Source organism: Eulemur rufifrons, chromosome 17, assembly GCF_041146395.1.
Source record: "Eulemur rufifrons isolate Redbay chromosome 17, OSU_ERuf_1, whole genome shotgun sequence".
NCBI lineage: Eukaryota > Metazoa > Chordata > Mammalia > Primates > Lemuridae > Eulemur > Eulemur rufifrons.
Window position 1 is genome coordinate 44,812,705 of NC_090999.1, and position 25,059 is coordinate 44,837,763.

Consider the following 25,059-nt stretch of genomic DNA (forward strand, 5'->3'; position numbering starts at 1 on the left):
AGGCTCCCGGAGTTAGGTAGCGGCAGGTTGCGGGCGCTCGTCCCTCCGGTTCACCCTTTCACCCCTCCTTCACCCCTGGAGCGCCAAGAGGGGTGGCGCGGTTCTTCCGCCCACTCGGGAAGCTGTGCTGGCGAGGACAGGAATTGCAGGGCCTCCCCGCTTTGGCGAGCCCTGGAATCCGAGTCCTTCCGAACCCAGCCACTCTGTTGGGGTTGGTTGTAAGACACTCGGATTAGAGACGCAGCCAGCCTCCAGGGAGGTCTGAACTTGTCCTCGGGCTCCCCCGGCCCCTCCGCTTCTGGTCCGGGAGACGCCCAGCAGCCGGGCGGGCCCCGGGCGCACAGAGCCAGAGCGGGGCGCTCCGCAGCGGAGGCAGCGGCTGCCCAGGGCATCCCCGCGGCTGGGGGCGGAAGGCGAGGGCGGCGGCAGGAAGGGTCGGCAGGGCCGGAGCTCCGCTCCCCCACCCCCCGGCCGCCGGCTCCGAGGCTGGAGCGGTGAGTGGCAGCGGCGGAGGGCGCGGCGCGGGCGGAGAGGGGCGGAGGCGCGGGCGCTGGTTGGTGCGGGCTCGGGGGCGGGGAGCGCGGGGCCGGACCAGGGGCGGAGCCGGCTCGGGGCGCTGGAGCTGAGGAGCACGGAGAGGAGTCGCGAGCAGCTGGAGCGGAGTTGGAGGAAGCGGCGGCCGCGGCGAGGGTGGCTGGCGAGCGGTCGGAGACGGCGAGCACGGATTGGGAACGGCCGGTGGGTCGCAGCCGGGCCGGAGGCGCGCAGGAGGCCGCCGCTGCAGCGCGGGCCCGGGAAAGGGAGGAAGGAAGCCGGCCGGCGGCGGAGGTAGGCGGCGGCGGCGGCGGCTCCGGGTGTGTGTGGCCGGGAGGGGGAGGCGGTGCATGCGTGCGCGGCTGCCGCCGCTCTCTTCCTGTCACCAGCAGTCGCTTCTCCTTCTACAGAGCCCCGCCGGCGCTCCCCTCCGCGGCATCCCCCGGCCTCCGGGCAGCATTCCCCCGCTCGCGGCCGGCGTCCCGCGTGATCGCGGCCACCTCCTGGCTCCCGTTTCCCGCGTCCTTCTCAGAGCCGGTTCTGCACGCCGCCGGGCGCGTTCGTCCCCGGAGTTGCCGGCGAGCTTGGGCTCTTCTCCAATCCTCCCGAGGGTCCCCGCTGTCGCCTTGCTGCAGTTTTTCCGGGGCCCTTCACCGGAGGAGAGCGTCCTGACTGCCGCGTTTGCCTTAACGGGAAGGAGCGCTCCCGTCCCCTGCGGCCCTCCCAGCTGCAGCCAGGGTCGCTGCCCGGGCGCTTCCCCCGGGCGGGCGAGTGGGCTAGCAAAGGTCCCGGGAGCTCGCCCCCCAGCCCCCGCCCTCCGAAGTTTGCCGCCCTCCTCTTCCGGGGTGGGGGAAGTGCGCCTGCCTCGGGGCGGTTGGTCTCTGGGGCCCTAACTCTGGTCTGGTGCCGGCCAAGCTTGGGCAGGTTGTTGGAGGCATTTAGTGGGGTCTCGGAGCCGCCCAGAAATCCAGCTTTTTGTAACGTGGGGCGAGTCTGGAGGGATCTGCCCAGCAATATGGAGCCGGCTGGGGAGAGCAAGGGAGCGTGCAAGCCGGAGCTAAAATATCGTGGGCAATTGTCTGGAAACCACAGCTCTAACACTCACTTCCCAAGGGCAGAAACTGCCCTCTCGGATCACAAGACAAAGAACAGAAAAGCTCCGGCCAGGCCCCCTTGTGCAGAAATATACTTTGGTAACCAGAATTCGAGCGTGAAATGCAAGCCTGTGAGCAGAATGGCTGTTACAGGTTGAATGCAGAATGTGTGTCAGCTGGATTTGGGGGAATAATTCTGCTTTTCGGGGCGCTGTTACTAGCGAAAAGGTCTCACTTCCACCGTTAATCCCGGGCGGAGCTGCAGCGCTGTTGGTGTCCGAGGGAGTTTGCTCTTTATTTGGGGGTTACGTGATACTTTAGGGTTTTTTCTGCTCTTTTCCTCTCTGTCGGTCAGTACGAACTACGAATGGATAAAGCAGTTCCGGGTTTTGAATGCAGCATAAGATTGTCATTTCAGTGTGATGAGGTTCAAGTTTTAGTTAGGCGGAATAGTCACAAAACTTATTGACCAAGGCTTGACGTGAAATTATATTTTAATATTTCATTGGTTTGCGTTGCGTTTTGGCAACCTTAAAGATGGTTAGGTATTAGCTAGGAAAGGTTGGAGTAGGCAGACAGGTTCATTTCTTATGCAGGCTATTAAAGTAATAGATCTTCACAGTGTAAATCATTAGGAATTTGGTGACTTCTGCACAGGAGAAGGACACAGGCATCCTTTATAGTGGAAAAGGGAAAAAAAGCACCTCACTGGCTTCAACTTTTTGACAGATTGCTCTTGAAAAACCATTTAAAAGCAACCAGATGATAGTTTTCTTACGTGCAAAAGTTGCTTAAACTTTGAGACTCAAGTGATCTGCTCATTACAAAGAAAATACTCTGGGGGGGGGGGGGTGCGCGCGCGCGTGTGTGTTCGTGCATGAGCGCATGCCACTAAAGTTTGGAAAGTTATGTTGGTTCAGAGTCAAGGTTCAAATTGGAAAGACCAGTGGGGAAGGCTCCCTACTTCGCAGTCACTGCTGGCCTCCTTGGCTTTTATGTGCCAGCTGCAGGTAGGTACTACAGGGTCATACTACTTTTTCTCGAGAAATGTATAGATTTTTATGATTGGAAAAAAGTTCAAATTATCTGTTACTGGCTTTCAAAGGGTTATGTGCATTTACTTTTAACTTTTATCTTGATTTGGGACCTGTTTTCTGTTACATAACAGAACTCTGCAAAGTACACACTGCTATCTGCTTTTTAAAAATGGTATCAATGTGTCTCCACATCTGTGATGTTAAAAAGCATTTTACTTCCCGTTGATGAAAAATACTGTTTTTCTTTAGGTGTTTCTTGAGTTTAAATGTGTTAAGCACAGGAATTCCCCACAGTGTAAAGTTAGTTTTGGGAAACAGAAGCAGTATGAAAACTTATAGGAGTACATATTTTGATTGACAGTGATGGTGATGGTATGCATTTATCTTCTGGAAATGTCAGTTGCACCTAAGATGATTTTTAAAGGGCTTGGAATCTTAAATGCAAACTTAAACTAACATAAATTTTGTACTGTCAAGTGTTGGCCATTTCTTTAAATTTTTCCACGTATGTCATGTAATTTTTAGGTTGGTATGTTGATTGAAATATCTTTTTTTTCCTCTTACGGTAGTTCAGGGGAGTGTTGTAAAAAGGCATCCACTCGGAAAGATTGTCCACGTGGTCATTAAAACAGGAACAGTTCTAAATTCTAATTCAGCTTTTACCGTGTTTGCATTTTGTGACTTGCAAAATGTTTTATTGAATAAAGAGTTAGTTACTGAGCAGGCTGAAAAAAATTGATTTTATGGTCAAGTAGATTTTAGCAAGCTGAGATAATGTTTGGGTTTTTGCTTTCAGTTTTCTCATGTTTGAGGCATACATGATGCAGAAGAAATGAGAAGTGCTCAAATATCAGTATACTGGGTGTTTTAGACAGGTTCCCTACAGCTCTCCCTCTTGCAGGGTACAGGGCTTTGCCAGTGAAGGCAAGAGAACTAAGCATCTCAATGAAGCCCTGGAAGACTAGAAAGTTACCCTTAAGGGAAGGGATTAGCAACTTACTTTTTTTTTTTTTTTTTTTTTACTTTAAAAGGCATAATATAAATTATATCACAGCTTTTTATCAAGAACCTAGGTTACAATTAATTTCATATTATTTATCCCATATTTTTCCATGCCTCCTTCTCCTACACCTTAATGTGAATAGGATTACTTGCTGTGATTCTGCCAATACTCTATTGGAATTACCTAAAACAGTGGCAATTAAAGGCCATTTTCATGTACACTAAGCCGAATGAGCTGAAAAATAGACTATGTAATTACTCATAAACTTGTTTGTTTGATTTATCTTCGGTCTTATTTTTAATTTTTTTAAAAGAGTAGAGTGAATGCAGTACTAAAAAAATCTACTATACTGAAAGAGTCTACTATAAAAATGTCTTTGGAGATTTTTATTCTGCCAGCATTGTTTTCCGTAAAGTACATCAAATATGTACCTACAGGCACCTGTAGTCAAAATAGTTTTCAGGTTAATGATCACCCCAGAGACTACTGCAGTTGCAGGAGTCTGGCCAGAGTGTGAGGAGACTCCACCAGTGGGTGTAGTGAGTTAATAAAGCCAAGGTGGCTGGGCTAGCGATGCCTTGCCTGTTGCTTTCGTCCCTGGATGCTCCAGTGTCCCTGCCCGGGGCGTAGTCCCGTTAAGCTTGCTTAGCTCCAAACCCTGGAGAGGAGTTTGGAGCTGACTCCCACCCCCTGCTTCACACCACACACCCCACGCCCCTCCCAGGCTTCCTTTGCCCTGATCTCTGTAGAGCCATCCTCTACCCCAGGTAGGTAGAGAACTAGATGGGCAAAGTCCCCATGTAGCCTTTATCTAATCTATTTTCTCTGAAAAGGAATTAAGACACCAGGGAGCTTGTTCTAGCTAGATTCAGAATTCATTTAGAACTGTTTGCAGCATGTAAAGACAATGCCAAAGAAAATTGCTGGCAAATGTCTATTCCTGTTTTAAATCTGAATCAGATAAATGGCAATAAGTGACATTCAATAATAATAGTAATAATCCCATAGCTGCAATTCACTAGCTGTGTAACTTTAGGCAAACAATTTAGCTTTTCTCATCTGTAAAATGGGGATAATAATTGAACCCAGGATGGTTGTAAGAGTTAAATAAGTTGATACATGTAAAGCTTTAAGAACTGTGCCTGGCACATAGTAAGCACTCTGTTGGTGTTAATTATACTAAGCTCTTATCAAGTATGGAGCTAAGTGCTTTATAGATGTGATTTTGTTAATCCTCATAATGACCCCATAAGGCATAGGCTTGCCTGTATCTGTCTCACAGAGAGGTTTAAGTCACTGGCCCAAGGTAGCATATCTAGACACTGATGGGGCAGCTGCTTGAATCCGAAGCTCAATGCTCATACTACCCTGTCAAGAATTTTATAGAATAGCATTGTCTTTTCACAAGAGCAGATCATCTCCTTCAGTCCTCTCATTCCATGGCCTTCCCCTCAGGTCTTCTTTACCGTGACAATGCAGAGAACCTGAATGATCAGCCTCACGGCCTTTTCTGAGTGATAGGATCTGTTCCTCAGGTCCTGGAAGCCACATCACCATTTCTCCCAGCCTCCCTGTGGTGACCACAGAACATCTAAGAGCTGCTGTCAGGTGGACCAGGGTCATGCTCTCCTCTGCTTCTACAGTGCGCAGGTGCTGTTGCCTGGCGGTGACTGCTTTCTGAGGAGCCCTGTCTCCTTGTCTTTTCACTTGGGCTTGTGCTGTTCCCTCCTGGGCCTCCCCCTTCCCCCAAGCACACAACACCTCTAAAGGGCTTGTGGGCAGGAATTGCAGCCTGTACATCCTCCTTACTAACAGCACACACCCAGCCCTGTGTGTGGCAGCGTGCAACACATTCTAGTTGATTGGTTTCAAAATTATTTTTGATTTTTAAAAACTATTTTTTATAGAGATCAGGTCTAACTATGTTGTCCAGGCTGCTCTCCAACTCCTGGTCTCAAGGGATCCTCCTACTTCAGCCTCCCAGAGTATTTGGGATTACAGGAATGAGCTACTATGCCCAGCCTGGTTTGAAAACTATTAATAATTAAGGATATTTTGTGTCTATGACTTTGGGCTTAATCTGAGCCCATTGTTTTCGTTTTATTTTGAGATAAACTTCACCCCGAGCCCATCATGTTAAATTGAAGGTAATTCATTATGTTTACTAAGTGCTGTGATTTGAATGTGTCCTCCCAGATTCATGTGTTGGAAACTTAATCCCCAATGCAACAATGTTGAGAGTGGGGCCTAATAGGAGGCTTTGCCATCATGAGTGGATTAATGTTGTTATTACAGGAATGGGTCAGTTATCTTGAGAGTGGGCTTCTTATAAAAGCAAGTTCAGCCCCCTCTTGCTATCTTACCCCTGCAGGATGACACAGGATAAAGGTCCTCACCAGATGCTACTGCTGTGCTCTTGGACTTCCCAGCCTCCAGAGCCATGAGCCAAATAAACTATTATTTATAAATTAGTTTCAGGTATTCTGTTACAATAACGCAAAAGACTAAGACATTGGGATATTTTAACTTTGTTCAGTTTGATTTTCATGATTTCTAGGATACCACAATTTGAAAGGTAGAAAGGTTTTTGAATAACTGTTTTTTAACTATATGAATTCAGCTACGGGAGCTTGCCCTAGACTCTGAGCTAGCACATTAAATGGGAGAGATGGAATGTAGAGACCCCGGGGAACCCTTCCCCACCTTCACACCTTGTTTGAAGACCCATTTCATGCTGCCACCCAGTGCCAAACTGCTGCTTTCCTTGCAGGATAGAACTATATGACTGGGATATATTCTTGACTTATTTAATTTCATTATTTAATGTGATTTTATTCCTGCCCACGCCCCCCCATCAAGTTTTCCAAATTCTTTTCCTTTGTAAAAGGGGAATGGAGTAAGTCAACAAAGTCAGAGGGTTTTCTTTTAGTTGGTCCTTTGCCAAAATGCCTGCAGGTTAGAGAGTTAAACTGAAAATCTACTTCCAAGCAGTTGTACATTAAGCAGTTATAGATTGCTATTTGTTGAGCATCAGAAGCAATTTTATTTTCAGGAACAGAATGAGAATTGCTCTGTATCTTAGTGGAGAGAGAAAATGTGCTTCTGATTAATGGGCTTGCAGGCAGTTATTAAAAGGCTTGAAAGACTGGAGCAAAATAATTCCCTTTTACAAAATTTTAAACTGTTACATATGATATATAAGAGTAAATTTGTTATTTGTTCATAGGATTCCTTTATACCTTTTCTTTGAGTAACTTATGCATGCACTAGCTTGGAGTTTATATCACAAAACTGCCTTTTTTGATATTTGAAAATATTAAGTTGTAGATAATATCCACATATAAAAACCTTTATTATGTGAACAATTATGTCAAATTTGGGTGGAAGTAATTCAACGGGCAGGTGTATGTAGCCAAAGAAAATGAAGGCATAATATTGTGAATCTAGGGAAGATATATCTTGTTGATTTGGACAGTTTGGGCTCCAGATTGATCTCAGGAGGGTTACACAAGTACTGCCAAATGCTTCAGGCTGCTGGGTCTTCTACGGTTCTGGGGAGAATTTGAGGGTAAGAGAGAATAATTTGCCAGTCCTCTAGATGTGACAGTCCTTTTGACTATGGATCGGTGTTTCACATATCCCCCAAGGAGGAGCTGAGTTGACGGAAATTGTGCGTTGAGGGGCCTGGGATTGGGGCAGGGAGTGGAGATGCCAAGAGGGATACAGGTGGCAGAAGCTAAGCTTGTACAGCAGAAATGGGCAGGATTCCAGAAGTGGGCAGCCTTCCAGAAGTGGTGTGCCCAGTATTCTTTTATTCACTAGTTTATGGACTTCTTTGGCAAGGATGCATTTTAATGAAGTCTCTTTAGAAGACAATTTGCATGGCTGAGATGCTGGGTCCTGGACTCAGTGGAACTACCGCTGAGTTATAATGGGTTCTTTTTGTGCAGGTGTGTGAAAGAGCCACATACACTGTCAGTAAGGCATTGTCCCAGAGGGTAAAAGGCAAACATTCAAGGTTAATCTGAGACATTAGCTTGTAAGGCAAGGAATCTGTGTTGTTGATACCACTGACATATCTGGGCTGCCCTTGGGCGTCAAAGCAAGTTGAGTTTGGCAGTAGGTTCTAGTGGTGTTAGAAGTGGAGGTAATGGAGACAAACTGCCGGGATCTGAATTCTGGCTCCACCTCTCAATTACTGAGGGTTATCATGGCCAAGGTGCTAAACTCTCTGCCCCTCAGTTTCCTCATATGTAAAGTGGGAATATTGATAGTACCTACTTTATATGGTTATCTTGAGGATCGAATGGGTTAATACACATATGACTCCCAATAAGTATTAGATGATGATGATGACGATGACAATGAATCACTAAAATGGACATGGCAGTCAGGAGAAAGTGTACAAGGTGCAGTAGGGTAGAGGTGCCTGCCTCCTCTGCCTAGCCAAGGCCTCTCTGAACCTTGCCATCACAAGATCCAGTCCTCGCACAGATGACCTGTCTGCTCTCCTTTTTCTTTTACAACATTGCTCTAAAATCACCTGACTCTGAATCATGATTGACCTTGAATTGTTTAACCTGTCCTGTCTGCATCCATCTTCCTGACCTCGATTGTGGAGTCTCAGAAGAAAGAAATGGTGTGTTCTACTTATGATCCTAGAGTCAGAGAAGATCTGAGATTCCTTTTACCAGATGAAGACCCAGAGTTCTGCACAGGGTTCTTCTTGCAAGTGGCGAGGGAGAGAAAATTTGTAGACCTTTAGTTCTCTGGCACTTCTGGCAGGGATTGCCTCTCTAGGGTCTTCTAGCCTCTTAAAAGTCATTGGGTTCCTCGAGATTCTTTTTCCCTTTGCGCAGATTTAGCCTCAGGCAGACACAATCACAGTTTTCAGGTTTGTCAAACCTTGGCAAGACACGGAGCCTTTTCTGATTATGGGGCCCCCCTGTCAAGGAGCCTGCACAGCCTCAGAGGCATGCTGTGAGCAGGGCTTACTTGATGGTTATTGGAGGGTAGAGGGAAGACAGTTCGTTCACTGTACTTCCCATTTTGTTAAGAATCCCACCAAACTGGCCCACTGTGTGGTTGAAATAGAGGAAGTGTTAGGCAGCAGCTGGCATAAAGATCTACCCAGCCTACTGGTTGAGGATCCCCCCCCCCCCCCAAAAAAAGACATACATTGCCAGGAAAAGCTAACAAAAATTTCAAGGCAGATTTAGAGGAATTAAATTATTCTTAGGCATATTGCCTGGTTTCTAAGCATTTAGGGATATGTAAATTTTCATGTTCTTTAGAGTTCTGTGTCTTTTGTACAGAGTACATTAGTACTAAAAATGAGATTTGCTAGTTCTACATTTTTGTGTGAATTTATGCAATGAATGTTTAATTTGATTCTGGATCTTTCAAAAGGAGAGGCTTTCTTCAAACAAATAATATAGCTTATTTTTCTGATATGCTCTGCTGGTTGCTTTAATTTTTTTTCTCTGACGACTGAAATGCAAAGTAGAGTACTATCCCAAATTAATATTCTTGCTACACAAAGGCTTCCAGTGTTTGTTTTTGCTTCTTTTAATATGTAACACTCCTAAGTGTGTTATTGTATTACAGCTAAGAGGCTTTAACCATGTAAAGTTGAATACTTTACACTTTTGAATGCCAGCATAACAGTCTGATTAGATTTTGCTTCCTAAGATACATACACTGAAGAGTGTCTATAATATTAAACTTCTAAAGTGTTCTACTGTTCAAAACTTATGAAAGCTCTCTTTGATATAGCCCACTGAAATTGTGTGGCTATTATTTTTATTGCTTTATTGTGCAGCCAGCTTAACTGAAAGCTCTAGGTTGCCTTTACTCTTTATAATAAAGATAACATTGAGAAATGACAGGAGTGCAAAGTGTATACATGTGCATGCTGTTCTATCAGCCATCTACTCTGACTTACTAACTCTAACTTAAAGAGTCATTGACTGTAATTCCTCTGCCTCCACGATGTTTAAAAATAAAAAAGAAAGAAAAAAAAAAATCACTTCCATGACCCACTTCCCTCTCCACGAAGCTGTCTTTATAGAGTGATCTGCAGCAACCATCTCTACTTCCTCTGATTTCTTAACTCCTTAAGATGAAGTAACAGTTCTCACTACTGAACTGGAATCTACTTTCTTACAAGTCAGGATTCCATGATGGGTAGAGCCCCAAATTATTTAGCCCTGATTCATCTCATCTGGATGCCTGTATAGGCTTCAGTCTTAGGGATCAGCTTCTCCTACCTGAATCTTCTCTGGGACATTGTGTTGTCTCTAAACCTTGACTTTCCCTCCATAGTTGCATTCATTAAACCTCAACATTTGGCCCTTAGGTCATTCTTTTTAACTTTTATTCTTTTATTTTTTTTTCCCTGTGAGCCCCTCCTTCCATCAAGTTCAGCCTTGCCTAATTTGTGGCTGATTACCAAATCTCTAGTATGTTCCCCTCCTGAATCACAGGCCAGGTTTTCAGCCAGCTACTAGCACACTTGCCTGTGTATGCCCAGTGTCACTGTCAGCCCATCAGGTCTCCTGGCTCCTCTTTGCCTGAGATTGGTACAAAATTCTTCTTAATGCGGGATCCAGCACTTTGCTCCTTTCTTTCTCTTTCTATGTTTAAGCATGTGCCACATCCCACACGTTCTTTGTCTGCAGTGTCTCCTGCTTCTGGCCTCCCCTTTCCACGCTTTGCTGCCACCTTGGTTCGTGCCCTCGTGGCCGCGTGCCCAGACTTCTGCAGCGCACCTCTCTCGTATACTGTGGTTGACTGGGATTCCCCAAGTGCGGCTCTGATCCTCTTGCGCGCCTCTCTCCTCTCTCCAGGCCCTTTCAGTGCTCCACACCGTGAGCTGCATGATTCACAAACCTGACACCGGCATGCATGATGTCCTAGGGCCCCCGCCTATCTCTCTAACCTGGATCCCGCTGTTCCTTCTTTGGCTTCAGGTAGATCGGACTGCCTGTTCTAGCTCTTCCCAGAATATGACATTTGCTTAGTCACGTCTGTACACAGGATCATGCCACACATTCCATTCTGTCTTCAGATTCCTACAGTTAGATGTGCTCTCTCCCTCATTTGAACCCCATAGCGTTTAGTTACTGCCTTTCTTGTGGTACACACCTTGTGTTTTGTTCCTCGTGTTCCAGTCTTATCTCTGAGACGTTGCCACATGCCAGCTCTCCTTCCCCCACCCAGTGTTCTTAGAAGGCAAGAACTGTCTTACTAACCTTTGTTGTGTATACTGTGTCAAGCAATATCACACTGGCCTGCATATGTCTGCCAAATTGATTAAGTAACTTGTTGCATGGAAGTAGAAATTCCAATTCACACAGATGGCAAAGTGTGATGTTCATTCATAAGCCTTGTTTTTCCTTTGCTAGGTGGAGCTCGAGTGTGGAGTGCCACAGTAAAATCAGACGACAGATGGACAGTGTGACAAGAGCATCAGAAAGGATCGGGCCTCGCTGTGAGAGCCAGCCTGGATTCCGAGCGCTGACAAGTTGCTGAAAAGGAAGCCAGTGGGAGGACTGTGGCACGAAGAGGAAGTGGAGCCTTGTCTGCAGTCACACCATTGATGGAGGACAGATGGATGGCCGGATGGCCAGTCACCTCTCCTCTTAAACCTTTGGAGAGTGGTCCTTTGTCCTCTGCTGGACACATATTAGGAATTTTAACACACTCTCTGAATTCGCTTTTCATAAAAACGTAAAATTTGACGGCACTATACAACCAGACTCAACCGTTGCATGGTGATAGATCTGCAAACATGAGTGCCGAGGGGTACCAGTACAGAGCGCTATATGATTATAAAAAGGAAAGAGAAGAAGATATTGACTTGCATTTGGGTGATATATTGACTGTGAATAAAGGGTCCTTAGTAGCTCTTGGATTCAGTGATGGACAGGAAGCCAGGCCTGAAGAAATTGGCTGGTTAAGTGGCTATAATGAAACCACAGGGGAGAGGGGGGACTTTCCAGGAACTTATGTAGAATACATTGGAAGGAAGAAAATTTCACCTCCCACACCAAAGCCCCGGCCACCTCGGCCCCTTCCTGTTGCACCAGGTTCTTCGAAAACTGAAGCAGACATTGAGCAACAAGGTCAGTATTGATGAATGATTGCTTAATGACACTGTCTCTTTCTTTCTTGCTTTTTTTTTTTTTTTTTTTAGGAAAAGTCTTAACTTCTGGCCAGTGCATAACAGCCCAACCCAAACTTATCTTGGCAACCGCACCTGAATTGATATATGGTATATAAAAGCTTGGTCAATCATTATACAGCTAGAAATTTGTGTTTGTGGGGTTGGACGTTGTTATAAAAATAGGGAGATAGTATCTGAGAACCTGTTTAGTGAGTGTCTTTAAACACTATTAGTTGCCATTTAATTAAACACCTATTATATTCTTATTCTTGTAATTAATATTACAGGTGACTATTCCTAATCTGAAAATCCAAAATGCTTTCAAATCCAAAACTATTTGATGCTCAAAGGAAATTCTCCTTGAACCATTTCAGATTCCAGAGTAAGGATGCTTAAGTGGTATAATACAAATGTTCCAAAGTTAGGAAAAAAATACAAAACGCTCCTAGTCCCAAGCATTTTAGATAAGGGATACTCAACCTGTATATATCTAAATAATCATTTTGGGAAAGTAGAGGGTAAGTCTAATATAAGTATATTCAACATTAATGTGATTTGTATGGAAAAATTTAGAGAGTAATAAAATGACCGCAGAACTCAGCAGAGAAGAAACCATTGTTTTCATAACCCGGTATCTACCTCTTGGTTTCCTCTCCAGGAACACTGTGGCTGAAGTTGAAACCCAATCCTATAGTTAATAGGAAAGTAAAGAGATTTCTTTTCCCTTGTGGGTGGTGTCATTTGTAGCATTAATTAATGCCTATAGTCTGCTTGGCCTTCATGAGGGGAAAAAATTTTACTGAATTCCTTTCCTAAATGGAAACCACCTTCATTTAGAACCACTTATTGCTTGTTGGAGATGGCCCACACTTGAGCTGTGGGCACAGCTGTCCCTTTAACGTTTTCCTTCTGTTGGAGTTTTACACAGAGACAAACTTTATGCTTAGCTTTGCCGTTATCAGCCTTGTCAAATATCGGTTTCCTCACTAGTAAATCTCAAAGCATTTTTTTTCTCGTGTAGTCTTTTTTTTTTAAGGACTAAGAAAGGCATGGGAAGGTATGTTTAAAACGGGTGGGCCCAGCTGCAGTGGTTATATATTGAATGGGCCTGACTGGTGTCCCGGGATATTTCTGGAAGAGATTCTGATACCATTAGTAATGTCTTATGCCTTCTTTAAAGTTGGCTTATTCTAGCACAAATGAATGACATAATGAGGATAAAGAAGCAGAGTGCAAGGGTAAGAGCAGCCTTTGGCATTGGATAAAAATAGGACTGGGAATATTGTGTAAAAGTCAAGAAATTTCCTAAGGATACCTGAAAGGAAACTCTTTTCTCTCCCTCACCTGCCCAAAAGGGGTACTTATTTATTTCCTAAACATTATACTGTACTTTATAAATAATGTTCAAGTAATATATTTTACTATGGAATTCAAAAGCAAAAGTTAATTTTTCTTTGCAAGTGAGTCAAAAAACCTTGACTCTGCAGACACACACACACACACACACACATATATAATTTTGTCATCTATTGCACTGAATGCAGTTTCACTTAGCAGATTGAAGGTGTATACATGCACACACATGCATAATTGTTTTTCTCCACCAAATTACATACTCTTAATTTAACTTTTTATTTTAAGTTAAAAACTTTCTTAAGTCTAACTAAAAAAAAAAAAATGATTTAATTTGTCCCATAATACAAAAGGTTACAGAATCATAAAAATAATCTCAATTTTGAATTAGAATAGATGATTTGAAAGGTAGAATAAGGGCACCTTGTCAAGATTAGTGACAAAAAGATTTTGTAAAAATAATTTCTAAACAAAATTGCATTTGGTAACTGCCATCAGGTGTAAGTTTATTTGGATAATATAGTATACAGAAGAGCAAGTCTTATAGAAAAAATGGTTTTCTCTTTTTATATCCTTATTTTATAATGCTTTCTTTCTCATTTGGGGTGGTGAAAATTGAGATTTTTAACAGCTTTTTCATTTTTCTTTTTAATGCATGAAAATGTGTAATAAAATGAAAAATTTTAGCAGAATTCAAGGAAGAGACCTATGATAATGTGTGTGAAAATGTTAGAGCCTGAATATAAATGAGAAATTAGGAATAACTGAAAGGTTGAAAAGGCAGTGTAGGGGGGTTATGTGGGCAGCATAATACTAAACAACCGATTGTTTTTAGAAATTTTATTCTTGTATTCCTATTTAAATTTGTGAGGATTCAATAGCTCCTACGAGTTGCATGTTAAATTGATACAGAAAATAGTTGTAAGGACAAATCTTGTGTGTTGGAACTATGAGACTGGTTTCTTTTGCCTGAGTTTATATTTATTTGAAAAGTTTTTATAGTGACAAATTGTGTGAAAGCAAGAAAGGGTAGTTCTTTTTTTACTGTAATTGAATTCTTTGCCTTTTCTTTTTTTTTCCTTTTGACTCCCCCCACCTGACTTAGCCTATTTGTTGTGTTTGGCTGTCTTCATTTAGAAGGTTACTCCCAGCCCCTCCTTTAACTCAGGACTAAGAACCACATGCAGTCCTCTTTTGTGGAGGTGGTGTAGCCTGTTAATAGGCATCAGGGTGCATAGAGCGTGCTGGGGTGCCTGCATGCTGATTGTATGTCCCTTGCATCTTGCTGAGCCTCAAGACCTCTGTTTTTAAAAGAAACTCATCATCATTAGACTCTGGCTAAAAGTAGACCCTGTGTGAGAGTTTCCTCCCTACATAATAGAAACCACTTTTCCACTTTCATTATCTATTGAAATAAAGCTGTGAAGTTTAACTTTTAGGGGGCAAGAGAGTCAAAAACCTGTCAGAAAATCTCATATACAGCTCTTCTCAGAAGCATGCACTCTCCACCACTACATTCTGCATACAGTTTTTTTTTTTTTTTTTTTTTTTTTTTAGGAAGCCCTGACTTATGGATTGAATGAATTTATTTATTGGATAGTCTTGGATTTGTTTTACTAAATTCATTTAGTAAGCGTGAACTGAGTCCCTATTTTGTGCTAGAAAGCAGAGATAAAAGATGAAATCAAGCTCCAGCCAGCCAGCATGCCCTCTGTCTCCCGCTCATGCTACTTTCCCACCTTAGGGCTGTGCTTTGTCCCCTCTGCTTGGACAGCTCCTCCACAGATGGCTGCTTGGGTGACCCACTCTCACCACTCTGCTCAGTCTGTCTTCTCACTGGCCTTAGCTCTGCTCACTCTATTTCATGCTTCAACCTGACCCCCTGATTTTGCAAAGCATTTATTACTTAACCTACTATATAGTTTACTTACTATGCTTATTACTTATTGTCTGTTCCCTCTGTTAGATTGTAAGCTCCATGCCAGGAGGGATCTTTGTGGTGCCCCATTATCCCAAGTATCTAGGAGGGTGCAGTAGGTTTCCAGCAAGCGAGTGCACTTTTTCAGCTCATCGTCTGGCCATTTCACTTTCTGCATGGCGTTTGAAATTAGCCACATGCTTTGTGTGTCATGGGCAGGCATACAAGGCTTAACAGCCCATCCTGCTTTTGAAAATCACAGCTTATTTGTCATTCATATCATTCACATCTAAGGCATCCTGCCTCAGCTTTAACCATTGCCTGCTGGGTCTCCAGAGCTCTTATGTTCTGCCCCAGTGTTTGGGACAGTCGTTCTGCTGGTGGGGAAGTGGGTTAAACTGATTACTGCCTTCAGTCACTCACGCCAAGTGAGTAGGTGTGTCATGATCAGCAAGTGTCACAGATTTCGTGCCCTTTCTCCCCTCCTTTATTTCCTTCCCTTTGCAGTGGGGGCTAAAATTGCCAATATGAGGATCACATTTTATCTCATTTTCCCACAACCCAGTAGAGCCACGTTTTATGTTCTGAGGAGAGAACCTCTTTCACATCTTGCTCAGGAGAAGGGTGCGTTGGGCATGCAAGGTGAGTGTCACACGCCCTTAGGAGAGGCAGCCGTGGAAAGTCAGTCTTCTGGCTGTTTCTGCCTTGGGCTACTCGGATGCTGGCATTCCATCCCCTTACAGCCCCATCCAACTAGGGTCCTGTATTTTCTCCTGTACACAAGGAAATGAGTTGATTGAAGGTGGGGATTTAGGGATAGGGGATTAAAAATGTATTTCTCTCTTTCACAAGAAGGCTGGCTATTTCTCCAGACAGTAGATTTGACACGTACTTTGAGATCCTTTATTTAAAGTCATGCTAATGCAGAGTATTTAGACTAGTGAGATTCTGTGCCCATGTTTGTGTAGAATGTTAAAATCTGCTAACTTGAGAGACCACTTGTGAGCCCCTCCATCCAGGACCCACACACTCTTCCCTATGCTCCCGTCAGGGACTCTGACAATGGGTCCCAGCTGGTTTCGAATGTAAAACATAAAGCACGCATTTGGCTTGGCCTATTTTAAATCTTGATCAAAATCCCTAAATGGGGGGGGGGGGGAAAGCCTGCGATGGGTGTTTGTTTTCAGGGTTTCCTGAGGCATATTATTTTTACATTTTTCACACTCAGCATTTTTGAGTGTCCCTCCATGATTTTTGCTCTCTGTCTAGAAAGCAAGGCTGTAATAAATCACATAAATTGACTACACCGTACAGAGGTCATAGAAAATGGCGACCCTATCCCAAATTACACACCTTTGCTGAGCCCTGCAGCCATAACCTATGGCTGTCTCCTTGTGACCACTGAAATAGCACTCATGCAAGTAATTTGCTTTGCTTCACAAACTCCTGCCTTTATGAATTCTATGTTGTTTCAGAATAAGCCTTCTCATAACTTTCTCCACCTTCTGTCCTACTTAAGGAAGCCTTTGCTATGAAGTTGGAGAACTGTCCTGTTAAAACCCCCAAATGATGGGGTAAGCCATCCAACTTTTGGTGCTGAATACCTGTTCTGCATCTACTTTCCTGAGAAAACAGGGCCAGTTGCAGGATCTTTGAAGATAGGGACCTTTGAGCCCCGTCTCTAACTCTGACCAACCAGAAAGGTTCATCAGAGCATTGTAGAGATTTTTACCCAGGCGTAAAAATTTTTAGGTGTTTGCCCTCTATGTTTTAGTATAAAATGAAATAAATTTCTAAAAGATGTAATCAGTATAATTGATGAAAGAGTGGGTCTGCAGAAAACAAATGTGGTAATTATTTTTAACAAAATCAGATGAGCCTAACCACTTCTCTTGTGATCACAGAATATATTACTTGCATATTCAGTTACATATTGTAACCCAGTTCTCTCTCTCATAAGCACCAGCGTTTGTATTCTTATTATTTCTTGATTTCTTAAAACATTTTTCCTGTTAAATTTAGTTGTTTTGCTTTCCCAGAAATGTGTAGGAGAAAGGAAAGTAGCCCTAATTAACAATTTGTATAATATATCCATGGTTATTTGGAAAGGAAATTGACAAGAGGATGACGAATTCTCACCTTTTCTGCTTTTTAGCGTGAGGGTTCTGTCCATGAGCTGACCTGGCCACCTTAGGAATTTATAGGCAGAACCTGAGGGGCCCATGAGTAGAGAGGCTGCCCTTGCTATTTCCAGAGAGGAGAAGTCATTTCCCCCCCTCCCCCTAGTCTATTATTTGCAGGGAAGGACTTGATTGTCTTTTTCCTGGAACTATGGCGACAGTTACGTTCAGGGTTACAGAGTAGGACATTATTTGAGGAGATGCTTTTTGCCAGGTGTTCTTTTCTGCCTGTGTCCTTTAGAATCACAGGGCTGTGCTAGGCAAGTTATGTTTTCTTATTTAACTGAGGTATTTGTTTAGATGCTTTTGTTTAGGTTTCTTTCTGTGCCCTTTTTTTCTAAAATTGGCAAAGGGTCCAATGTCCATATCTGTACAGCCTAAATAAAGCCCTGACACCTCTGATTTGAACAGAAGTTATTTAAGTGGAGGCAGCCTATTTTGTTTCCTAGCAACTAAGTTAATGTTGATGTTCTAATAAAATTTTCTTTGTCGTAAAAATAGAACTCTATAAGCAAAAGTGTTTCTTTTTAACTTAATTGTCAATAGATTCTTTGATAAGTATGTTGTCAGTATTTTCTGGTTTCTAGGTGAATGCATCTTTGTCTAAAACAGGAGGAATTCTGATTAGTAAGCATTTCTTCAGTAAGTCTGAGTTTGAGAAAATAAACATTAGAAATTCTGAAATTCAGCAACAAATGGTGCCTTACATCTGCTAAGTAGCATCCAAAACGGGGAGAATTTTTTACCTATGGCAAGAAAGAATGCCAAATACATGATATCATTTACATATCCATGTTTTGATTAGTAAAAAACAAACAAAAAAGCAGATGTTAGCAGTACAGCTAGTCAGTGCATACGTGTGTCTTTGTTGCTAACAGATTTCCGTGGGGAAAGGAGGTAACGCTGGTCTGAAGGCCGAGATAGGAGAAAATAACCTGGTGTGATAGCGAGAAACGAGAAGCATAATTGCATGATGGATTATATCTTAATATTTTGAGGTCTGGATTGAGTTTTTGGCGTTCAGTATCAAAGCAGTCCTGAGGCTTTCAATAGAGGAGGACAAAGTGGACTAGAAATTGTCTTTATTTCAATTACTTGTGTATAATTTCCCTAAAATGTCAAGTTGTTTAACAAAATGCTGTCAGAATACTTTGTGAATGTGTTGTTCGTATTTACCAATTTATGTAAAGGACCATGATATTTTATTTCTAGTATGATAATTCCATGCACCATACAAATAGTGCATGGAATTATAGTAGTAGGAATGGTAAGATATAACTTGAAATTAAAAATGAAACATAGTATAGTATACATTGTTAAAATATAACTTTGCAATTAAAAATGAAACAAACAAGCAGTAGACCTTTGTTTAATTATGTATGTAGAACTTTCTCCCAACTGAAAGCATGGCTGTGATTTTCAGGAATACCTTCTCTGGACTGTTTTTTGCTCGTGGGTATTTGCACTGTGTCTGTATTCATCTATTTATCTATCCTCAGTTGGTAGCATGTATTATGCAATGCCTATAGATTATTCTGTCCTGTCACAGTTTGATATATATTGAAGTTCCAACTGTGAATTTACTACAGTGTATTGTAGGTGACTCTTTGTAATTTGATCAGATTTGATATCCAAGATAGTAAAAAATATAAGCATAAGTAAAATATAAATCTGTGATACATTATTTGAGTCAGAAATTCTACCCTGATTTGCTTCCTATGAGTTTCTTAACTCTTTTAATCCTAGTGCTCTCATAAAATGAAAAGCTAAGATGCTGCTGCTTCTGTGTTTTGGCCATGTTTTTGTTTTAATCTCTCTCTTCCTACTTATAAGAATTGTTGGGAGAGATAAAACCTGGAAAACTTTAAGTCCTCACTAATTGTGTATCCCCACTAATGTAACCCAGAAGCCCTGTATATGGGAAGAAAAGAACGTATGAGAGGACTTATGTGGAGAAACAATCTAGGATGGTTGGGAAGATGTGCTCACATGATCTCACTGCAAGATTGATTGGAAGCTGTTATGTCGTATTATATGGGTCTCAAGTTTTTGGAAATCTACATGGTGTATGATTTTAAGATTTATTTCACCAGTGTAAAATTTTATGCTACACCTCTCTTGGTAGGCATTCAGCTATTGCTGACATCTAAATTGGTTTGAGATTCTTCCAGTTGCACATGTTGCAGTACATCGGTGAATTAAAGAAATATCCGTGTACTGCGTCCTTTGTACTACATGTGTACAGTATAACTAAATTCGTTGACATGATATGCACCCAGAGTTCCTAGGGATCGATTTGTTTAGTGGATTTTTTGTTAAATTTTCCAAAGTAAGTAGAAGATGATGGTTATAACATTTGTTTGTTCAGTTTATAAAGGTTTGTTTATTCAGATCTCTTTAAGTCTACCTAAGAGGTAACACGTTAGCATAGGCATTAGGCCAGGCTGCCTTGTGAAGCCAGAGTGACTGTATGGGGTGGTTGTCCTCATCCTCTAGGCTTCTCCCGAAAGAGGAAAGCTGGCATAATGCTCTCAGACCCAGCACGTGGAACCAGTGCCACAGTGAGAACATGCGGGCATTGGCGCCAACTTGCTACTGCTTTTTAGTAAAATATATTCATATTCAGAGTTCCTTAAGAATGTTCATAAGATTTTTGGGATGTTAGATATTATAATAAGATGTTAACTTTTTAATGTGACTCTGCATTAAACATTGCTGGTTTTATTTTTATCCTATTTGTTAAAATAATTTTCAATATTTAACTATGTTGCTTTTTTATTAGTAACTAGTTTATTTGAAATATTTCTATCCATGTGTCCTAACTATAGAAACATAGTTTAATGTTTGTGTCATTATTTCTAATTTCAAAGCATTTTACAACATCATTAAGTCTTACCCTGTTCCTTTAGGTAGCAAAAAGTAAGTTTTCCACTTTTGGTGGAGAGGTACTTGAAGAGGTTAGAACAAGATAGCTTTATTGCTAAATAATATTGCATATCTACTGAATACCAAGGAATGAGATATAATGAATTTGGTTAGAACATATCAGACGATGTATTGTCATTATTGTCTCACACTTCCCTATGGATCTGTTTAAATGTTGCATATATCTTTTCAAAGTGAACCTTAAAAAATATGCAGACTTACTGTTTGCCTATCAATGTGCAAGACATTTTATAGACATTTTTCATTTGATTCTCACTACTCTGCAAAGATGGCATTATTACAACCATTTTCCAAATGATGATTGTATAAATATTTAAAAATAAAGCAGACTCCATACTGATGGAGCATTCACAGGATTCAAGAACAGTGTGGGCAAGGCAGGCAGTTGTGCGGATCTTGTTAAGCAGTCCTTTGTGAGGTTACCAGTAACTGAATTCTGCTTTGGGGGCAGTCTTCTATTATGTCTATTTTGTCTGTTAAGTTTCATTAGCTATTACATTCATACAATTACAAGATCAAATTACCTTCACTGTACATATGACTAACAACATTTTCTTAGGTCTGGTAAATACATTAAAGAGTTGAGTTACAAAGAGACTGATAAGGCCATGAAGCCAAGACAAAATTTGGGGCATATGTGTGTATATGCAATTTTCCTCAGGAAGAAATGTACCTTGATCAGATAGTTCAAAAGTTAAGTATCATTGACAAATGGATTTTACTTTCCATTTCTGTTAGTTTTGAAGAAGTTACTTGTCTGCTTTAGATGTTTCCCTGCATTTTAAATTTTCTTATTTCTGACTCATATCATTTTGATTAACACAGAGCACAGACTGCTTATTACCTGCGTAAAAGCCAAAAACTTGAGGATATCCGGCATAAGAATTGTGTGTTTTGGCATGCAGTTGGCAGCTGCCTGAAATCCATAAGTAGAGAAATCTCAAGTTGACTCAAATGAATCTAAAGTCGTGTACCTGAATTATGTTAAGGTTAGCAGTAAAGGACATTTTAAAAGACTGAGTAAATTACTAAATTCCTTTGAATGTCAAAACTTATTCCTCAGGAAAGTAGACCACTGCCAAGTTTATAACATAAACATTGTGTTTCTGTTACTTGAATTCCAAGGACAGAAGGGTGGATGAGGGCACATGAAAGGCACAGGTGAATTTTATTTCCAGGTATTTAAAAGAAGAACGTGACATTGCACAGAGATCTCTCAAAGGCAGTGAGCACCAACAAAAACTTCTTGGATACTTTTATTTTTGCTTTTTCTTTAATTGAAAGAGAAACTTATTTTAAAGATTGCATTAAAAAGGCCTCTGACTGGTAGAGTCCTGACATTGCCTCTTGAGAAGTCCCTAAGAAGACAGAAAAACACAAACATACATTCTAAACACACACAAGCTAGAACCAGTGGGGAGAAATGCGTATTGTAAACTCATCAGAACTGGGTTTAAAAACACAATAGGATAAGTTTTGATCACCTAAAGATAGCCAGGCGGACCATCTCCTCCCTGACTCTCTGCCCGTAATTCAGGAGGGCGCAGGTAGCTGTCCAGACTGCACTTCTCCCCGTCTCCCCAACATTGCCTTTCTGTTCAGTGGGAGGCTGCAGCTCAGCAAATAACCAGGCAGGGCTGGGAGGGTGGGATAGGGGCTATTCCTGTTACGTCCTGAGAATCTTATTCTTACAAAGGTGTTGGAGGATGGGGTAGAGTAGAAAGACCTGTGTTTACTGAGGGGTTTTTAGTATTACAGGTGCACCATCATTCAGAGCGTCAGAAAGCCGGGCAGTGAAGGCAGGAGATTTTTCTCTCAGGCTAGCAAAACTATGTTGAAATGAAAAACACTTTGGGAATTGACCTGGGAACGATTCATCTCAACCTGCCAACTAACTTTAAGTCTGCAGCCAGCACACAAGTGGATCAGCTAGGCTCAGAGCAAACACCAGGTCGGGGCAGATCTCTCCCTATTTTATCATAAGGAAGCAGAAAAAACCTAACCAAACCTACAGAAAAATGTTTCTCCACAAAGGAAAGGGGGAGATCACATTGGAGATCCAAAAGAAGAGTAGACCTGCAAAACTGATTTTTTGTTTCAAAAAGACGTGGCCCTCGTGAAAGGGGCAGAACGCAGTTACGTGATTATGAGCTGAAGATACAATAGGATGGGATGAAATGGGAGCGAAACGATTAAAAATGATTAAAGAAATTAAAAATGTATTATGCACTAAAATTCATATCGGGCAGTAAAGAGCAGAATTGACACAGCTGAAGGTAAATTCTGTCGTGAAGGAGAAATGCAGATAAAGCTCTTTCAGAATCGAAAGAAAAAGATTTAAAATGAGGGAGAAGGTACACAGAAGATCTCACATGAAAATTGCAGGTGTTGGTAAACAGGAAATCATATCAAGTGAAAGAACATAATTACAATAAGCTTCCATGCGTGTTGCAGATTTGGAAGTGTTCTCTGCATTCTTCCTGTGAGATCAATGAAAGGCCACCTCTGGATGTGTCTTGTTATTTTGTTTTAAATTATAAGACTAATAATAAAGTACCTTGCCAAAATATCGAGCAAGGTATTTACTACCAAGGAACAATATTGTCTGTCTGCTCCTCTGTAGCAGTAAATGACAACGGTAGAAGGTTGATTTCAATGGAGTTTTGAGGAGAAGAGATGATGATTTAAGAACCAGTTGAGCTTTCTCCTTAGTTTTACGTGGACAGGCACTTGAGAGGCATCCTGACAAGCAAGAACTCAAAAGATAAGCTAAACCTCTCATGTCACATGGGAAGACTTAAAAGTTGGCTTTTCGTTCTTAAGCTTTTATAATTAGAAAGGCATAAGTTTAAAAGTAATTTTGATTAACTTAGAGAGTAATTACTAAAAGAATAAAACTGAAATATATATACCTAGAAATATAATGCATGTTCCAAAAGGTAGACAACAAAGAAAGTATAACAGTATTGATGGGGAAAATGCTGACTATGGATGAACACTTTAAAGAAATACATAAACATACATATGTACAGATACATGTGTATACACATATAAACATAAAACTGGATATATCTATATTTGTGTTTTCACACGTTTCAGGTGCTGTGCTAACATTTCACTACATTTTACTTGTTAGTTTTCATAAGAATTGCATGACACTGGCCTTCTTATTAAACCTGTTGTAAAGATAAAGTTTAGGTGCATGATGGCCCAACGTCACACAGCTAGTGGAGGAGCTGAGACTTGACCCCAAACAGGCGTACGCGGTGCTTCTAAGAAGCTCTGCCATAGAGCAAAGGGGCAACGTTCACATAAGTGATGTGACACTGCTTACTCCTGATGGGCCACAGGGTGCCCTGAAGCCAAAGGCAGATGACTCCCTGGCTTGCCAGAAGCCTGTGATGTGGTTTGATACGACAAAGTTAAACAAGCAGATTTTTCCTCTCTCTGGAAATAGACCCAAGAAAAACTAAAGAAAATAAAGCAGATGTGCAAGTTACTCTTCTTTACAGCAACAGAACTTCATCAGAGCAGCTGGCTCGAAAGCGGTGATTACTCTTAAAGGACAGTTTGTTCCCTCTGCATGTCGGAACCTATGGGTCTTAAGTGGTTAAAATACTAACCTTCCTTTGAGCCCTCACATGGCTAGTGCTTCTCAATGTTGTAGATGACATTACAGATTTATATAATGTTACAACATTTATATACATCTATATATAAATTAATGTTTATGTATAAAACATTAATACATCATATGTATTTATAATAAATGCTAAATATTATATACAACATAATATAGTACACGAGGACATATAGAAAAGAGTCATTGTTGGGTACAGTGTGCAAATGCACCTTTACAGTCGGGTTTGCTATTTCACTAAAAGCAGCCCTAAAGAAAGGATTGAAAGCTAGCTCTCACTTGCTACTTTGCTAGTCTCCATTGTTTGGATTGGAGTTACATGTACAGTTATATTGTAACTGTCACTTGTGGTCTAATCGTCCCCTTAGGGGAAACTTGAGAAACCTACTCAGCTTTAACTTTTAGAGGAAGTTTAAATATATTGGAGCATAAAATTCACAGTTGTTTAGCTGAAACTCCAGCTCTTGACAGACCACATCTCTCCAGCTCTTCTGTGATTGGAATCATCTAACTTTGACCCTCATTAAGGAAAAGTTTCACAAGATTTAAAAAAAAAAAAAAAATGTTTTCTTTGCCAGGAACCTCTGAGACCTCTTTGCCTATTCGAGTATAGTCAGATAAGTGAACTGTCACTAGTTAATGTTTCTATTCCCTTAACTATTTTTGGTGAATTCTAACTTAGTTGTTATGGTCCCTTTACTATCAATATTTAATACTTTTTTTTCTTCCTATCTTCCTTCCTTCCTGGTTTTGTCATAATCTAGCTGTGAGACTAGTTGCTTTTCATACATTCTGGCAGAGAATGGTGGGGTCAGTTTAACAATGATCTTTTTCCAAAATACAGGGACTACTGTCCCTCTCCACTTTCCAAGCAACCCTACTTCATTCTTTAGAACTCACTCAAAATATAGCCAAGGGTTTTGCTTAGACAATGATAAGAATCTTTTGATTCAGTGAACCCTTAAGGGACCATGTTTTACCATCGTCAAATGCTGTGTTCACATTTCGAAATGTTTAAAATTTTATATCCTAGCAAATGTAGTTAGTAATTTTCAGATTATGTTGTCTCACATTAAACATATAATTTCCTAAGAGAAGGAAATGGGGACGGCAGGGGTTAATAGTTAACAGTTACTAATAGTAACTACTGTTTGTTAATAGTAATTAAAGCCTCTTAAAATGAGGGG

At 41.5% G+C, this 25,059-nt stretch overlaps 1 protein-coding gene across 2 annotated transcripts in view; it reads left to right on the top strand.

The window, feature by feature from the left end:
• Positions 1 to 458: 458 nt before the first annotated feature.
• PIK3R1 (phosphoinositide-3-kinase regulatory subunit 1) overlaps positions 459 to 25,059 on the top strand; it is an 85,866-nt gene continuing 61,265 nt past the window's right edge. The window contains exons 1-2 of one of the 2 annotated variants that reach the window (XM_069492584.1): positions 459 to 494; positions 11,075 to 11,794. In XM_069492584.1, the coding sequence (XP_069348685.1) occupies positions 11,461 to 11,794 (334 nt within the window). In that variant the 5' untranslated portion in view covers positions 459 to 494; positions 11,075 to 11,460. Of the gene's footprint in view, positions 495 to 550; positions 829 to 11,074; positions 11,795 to 25,059 lie in introns of those variants that run through there. The other variant, XM_069492583.1, reaches the window with a different exon arrangement.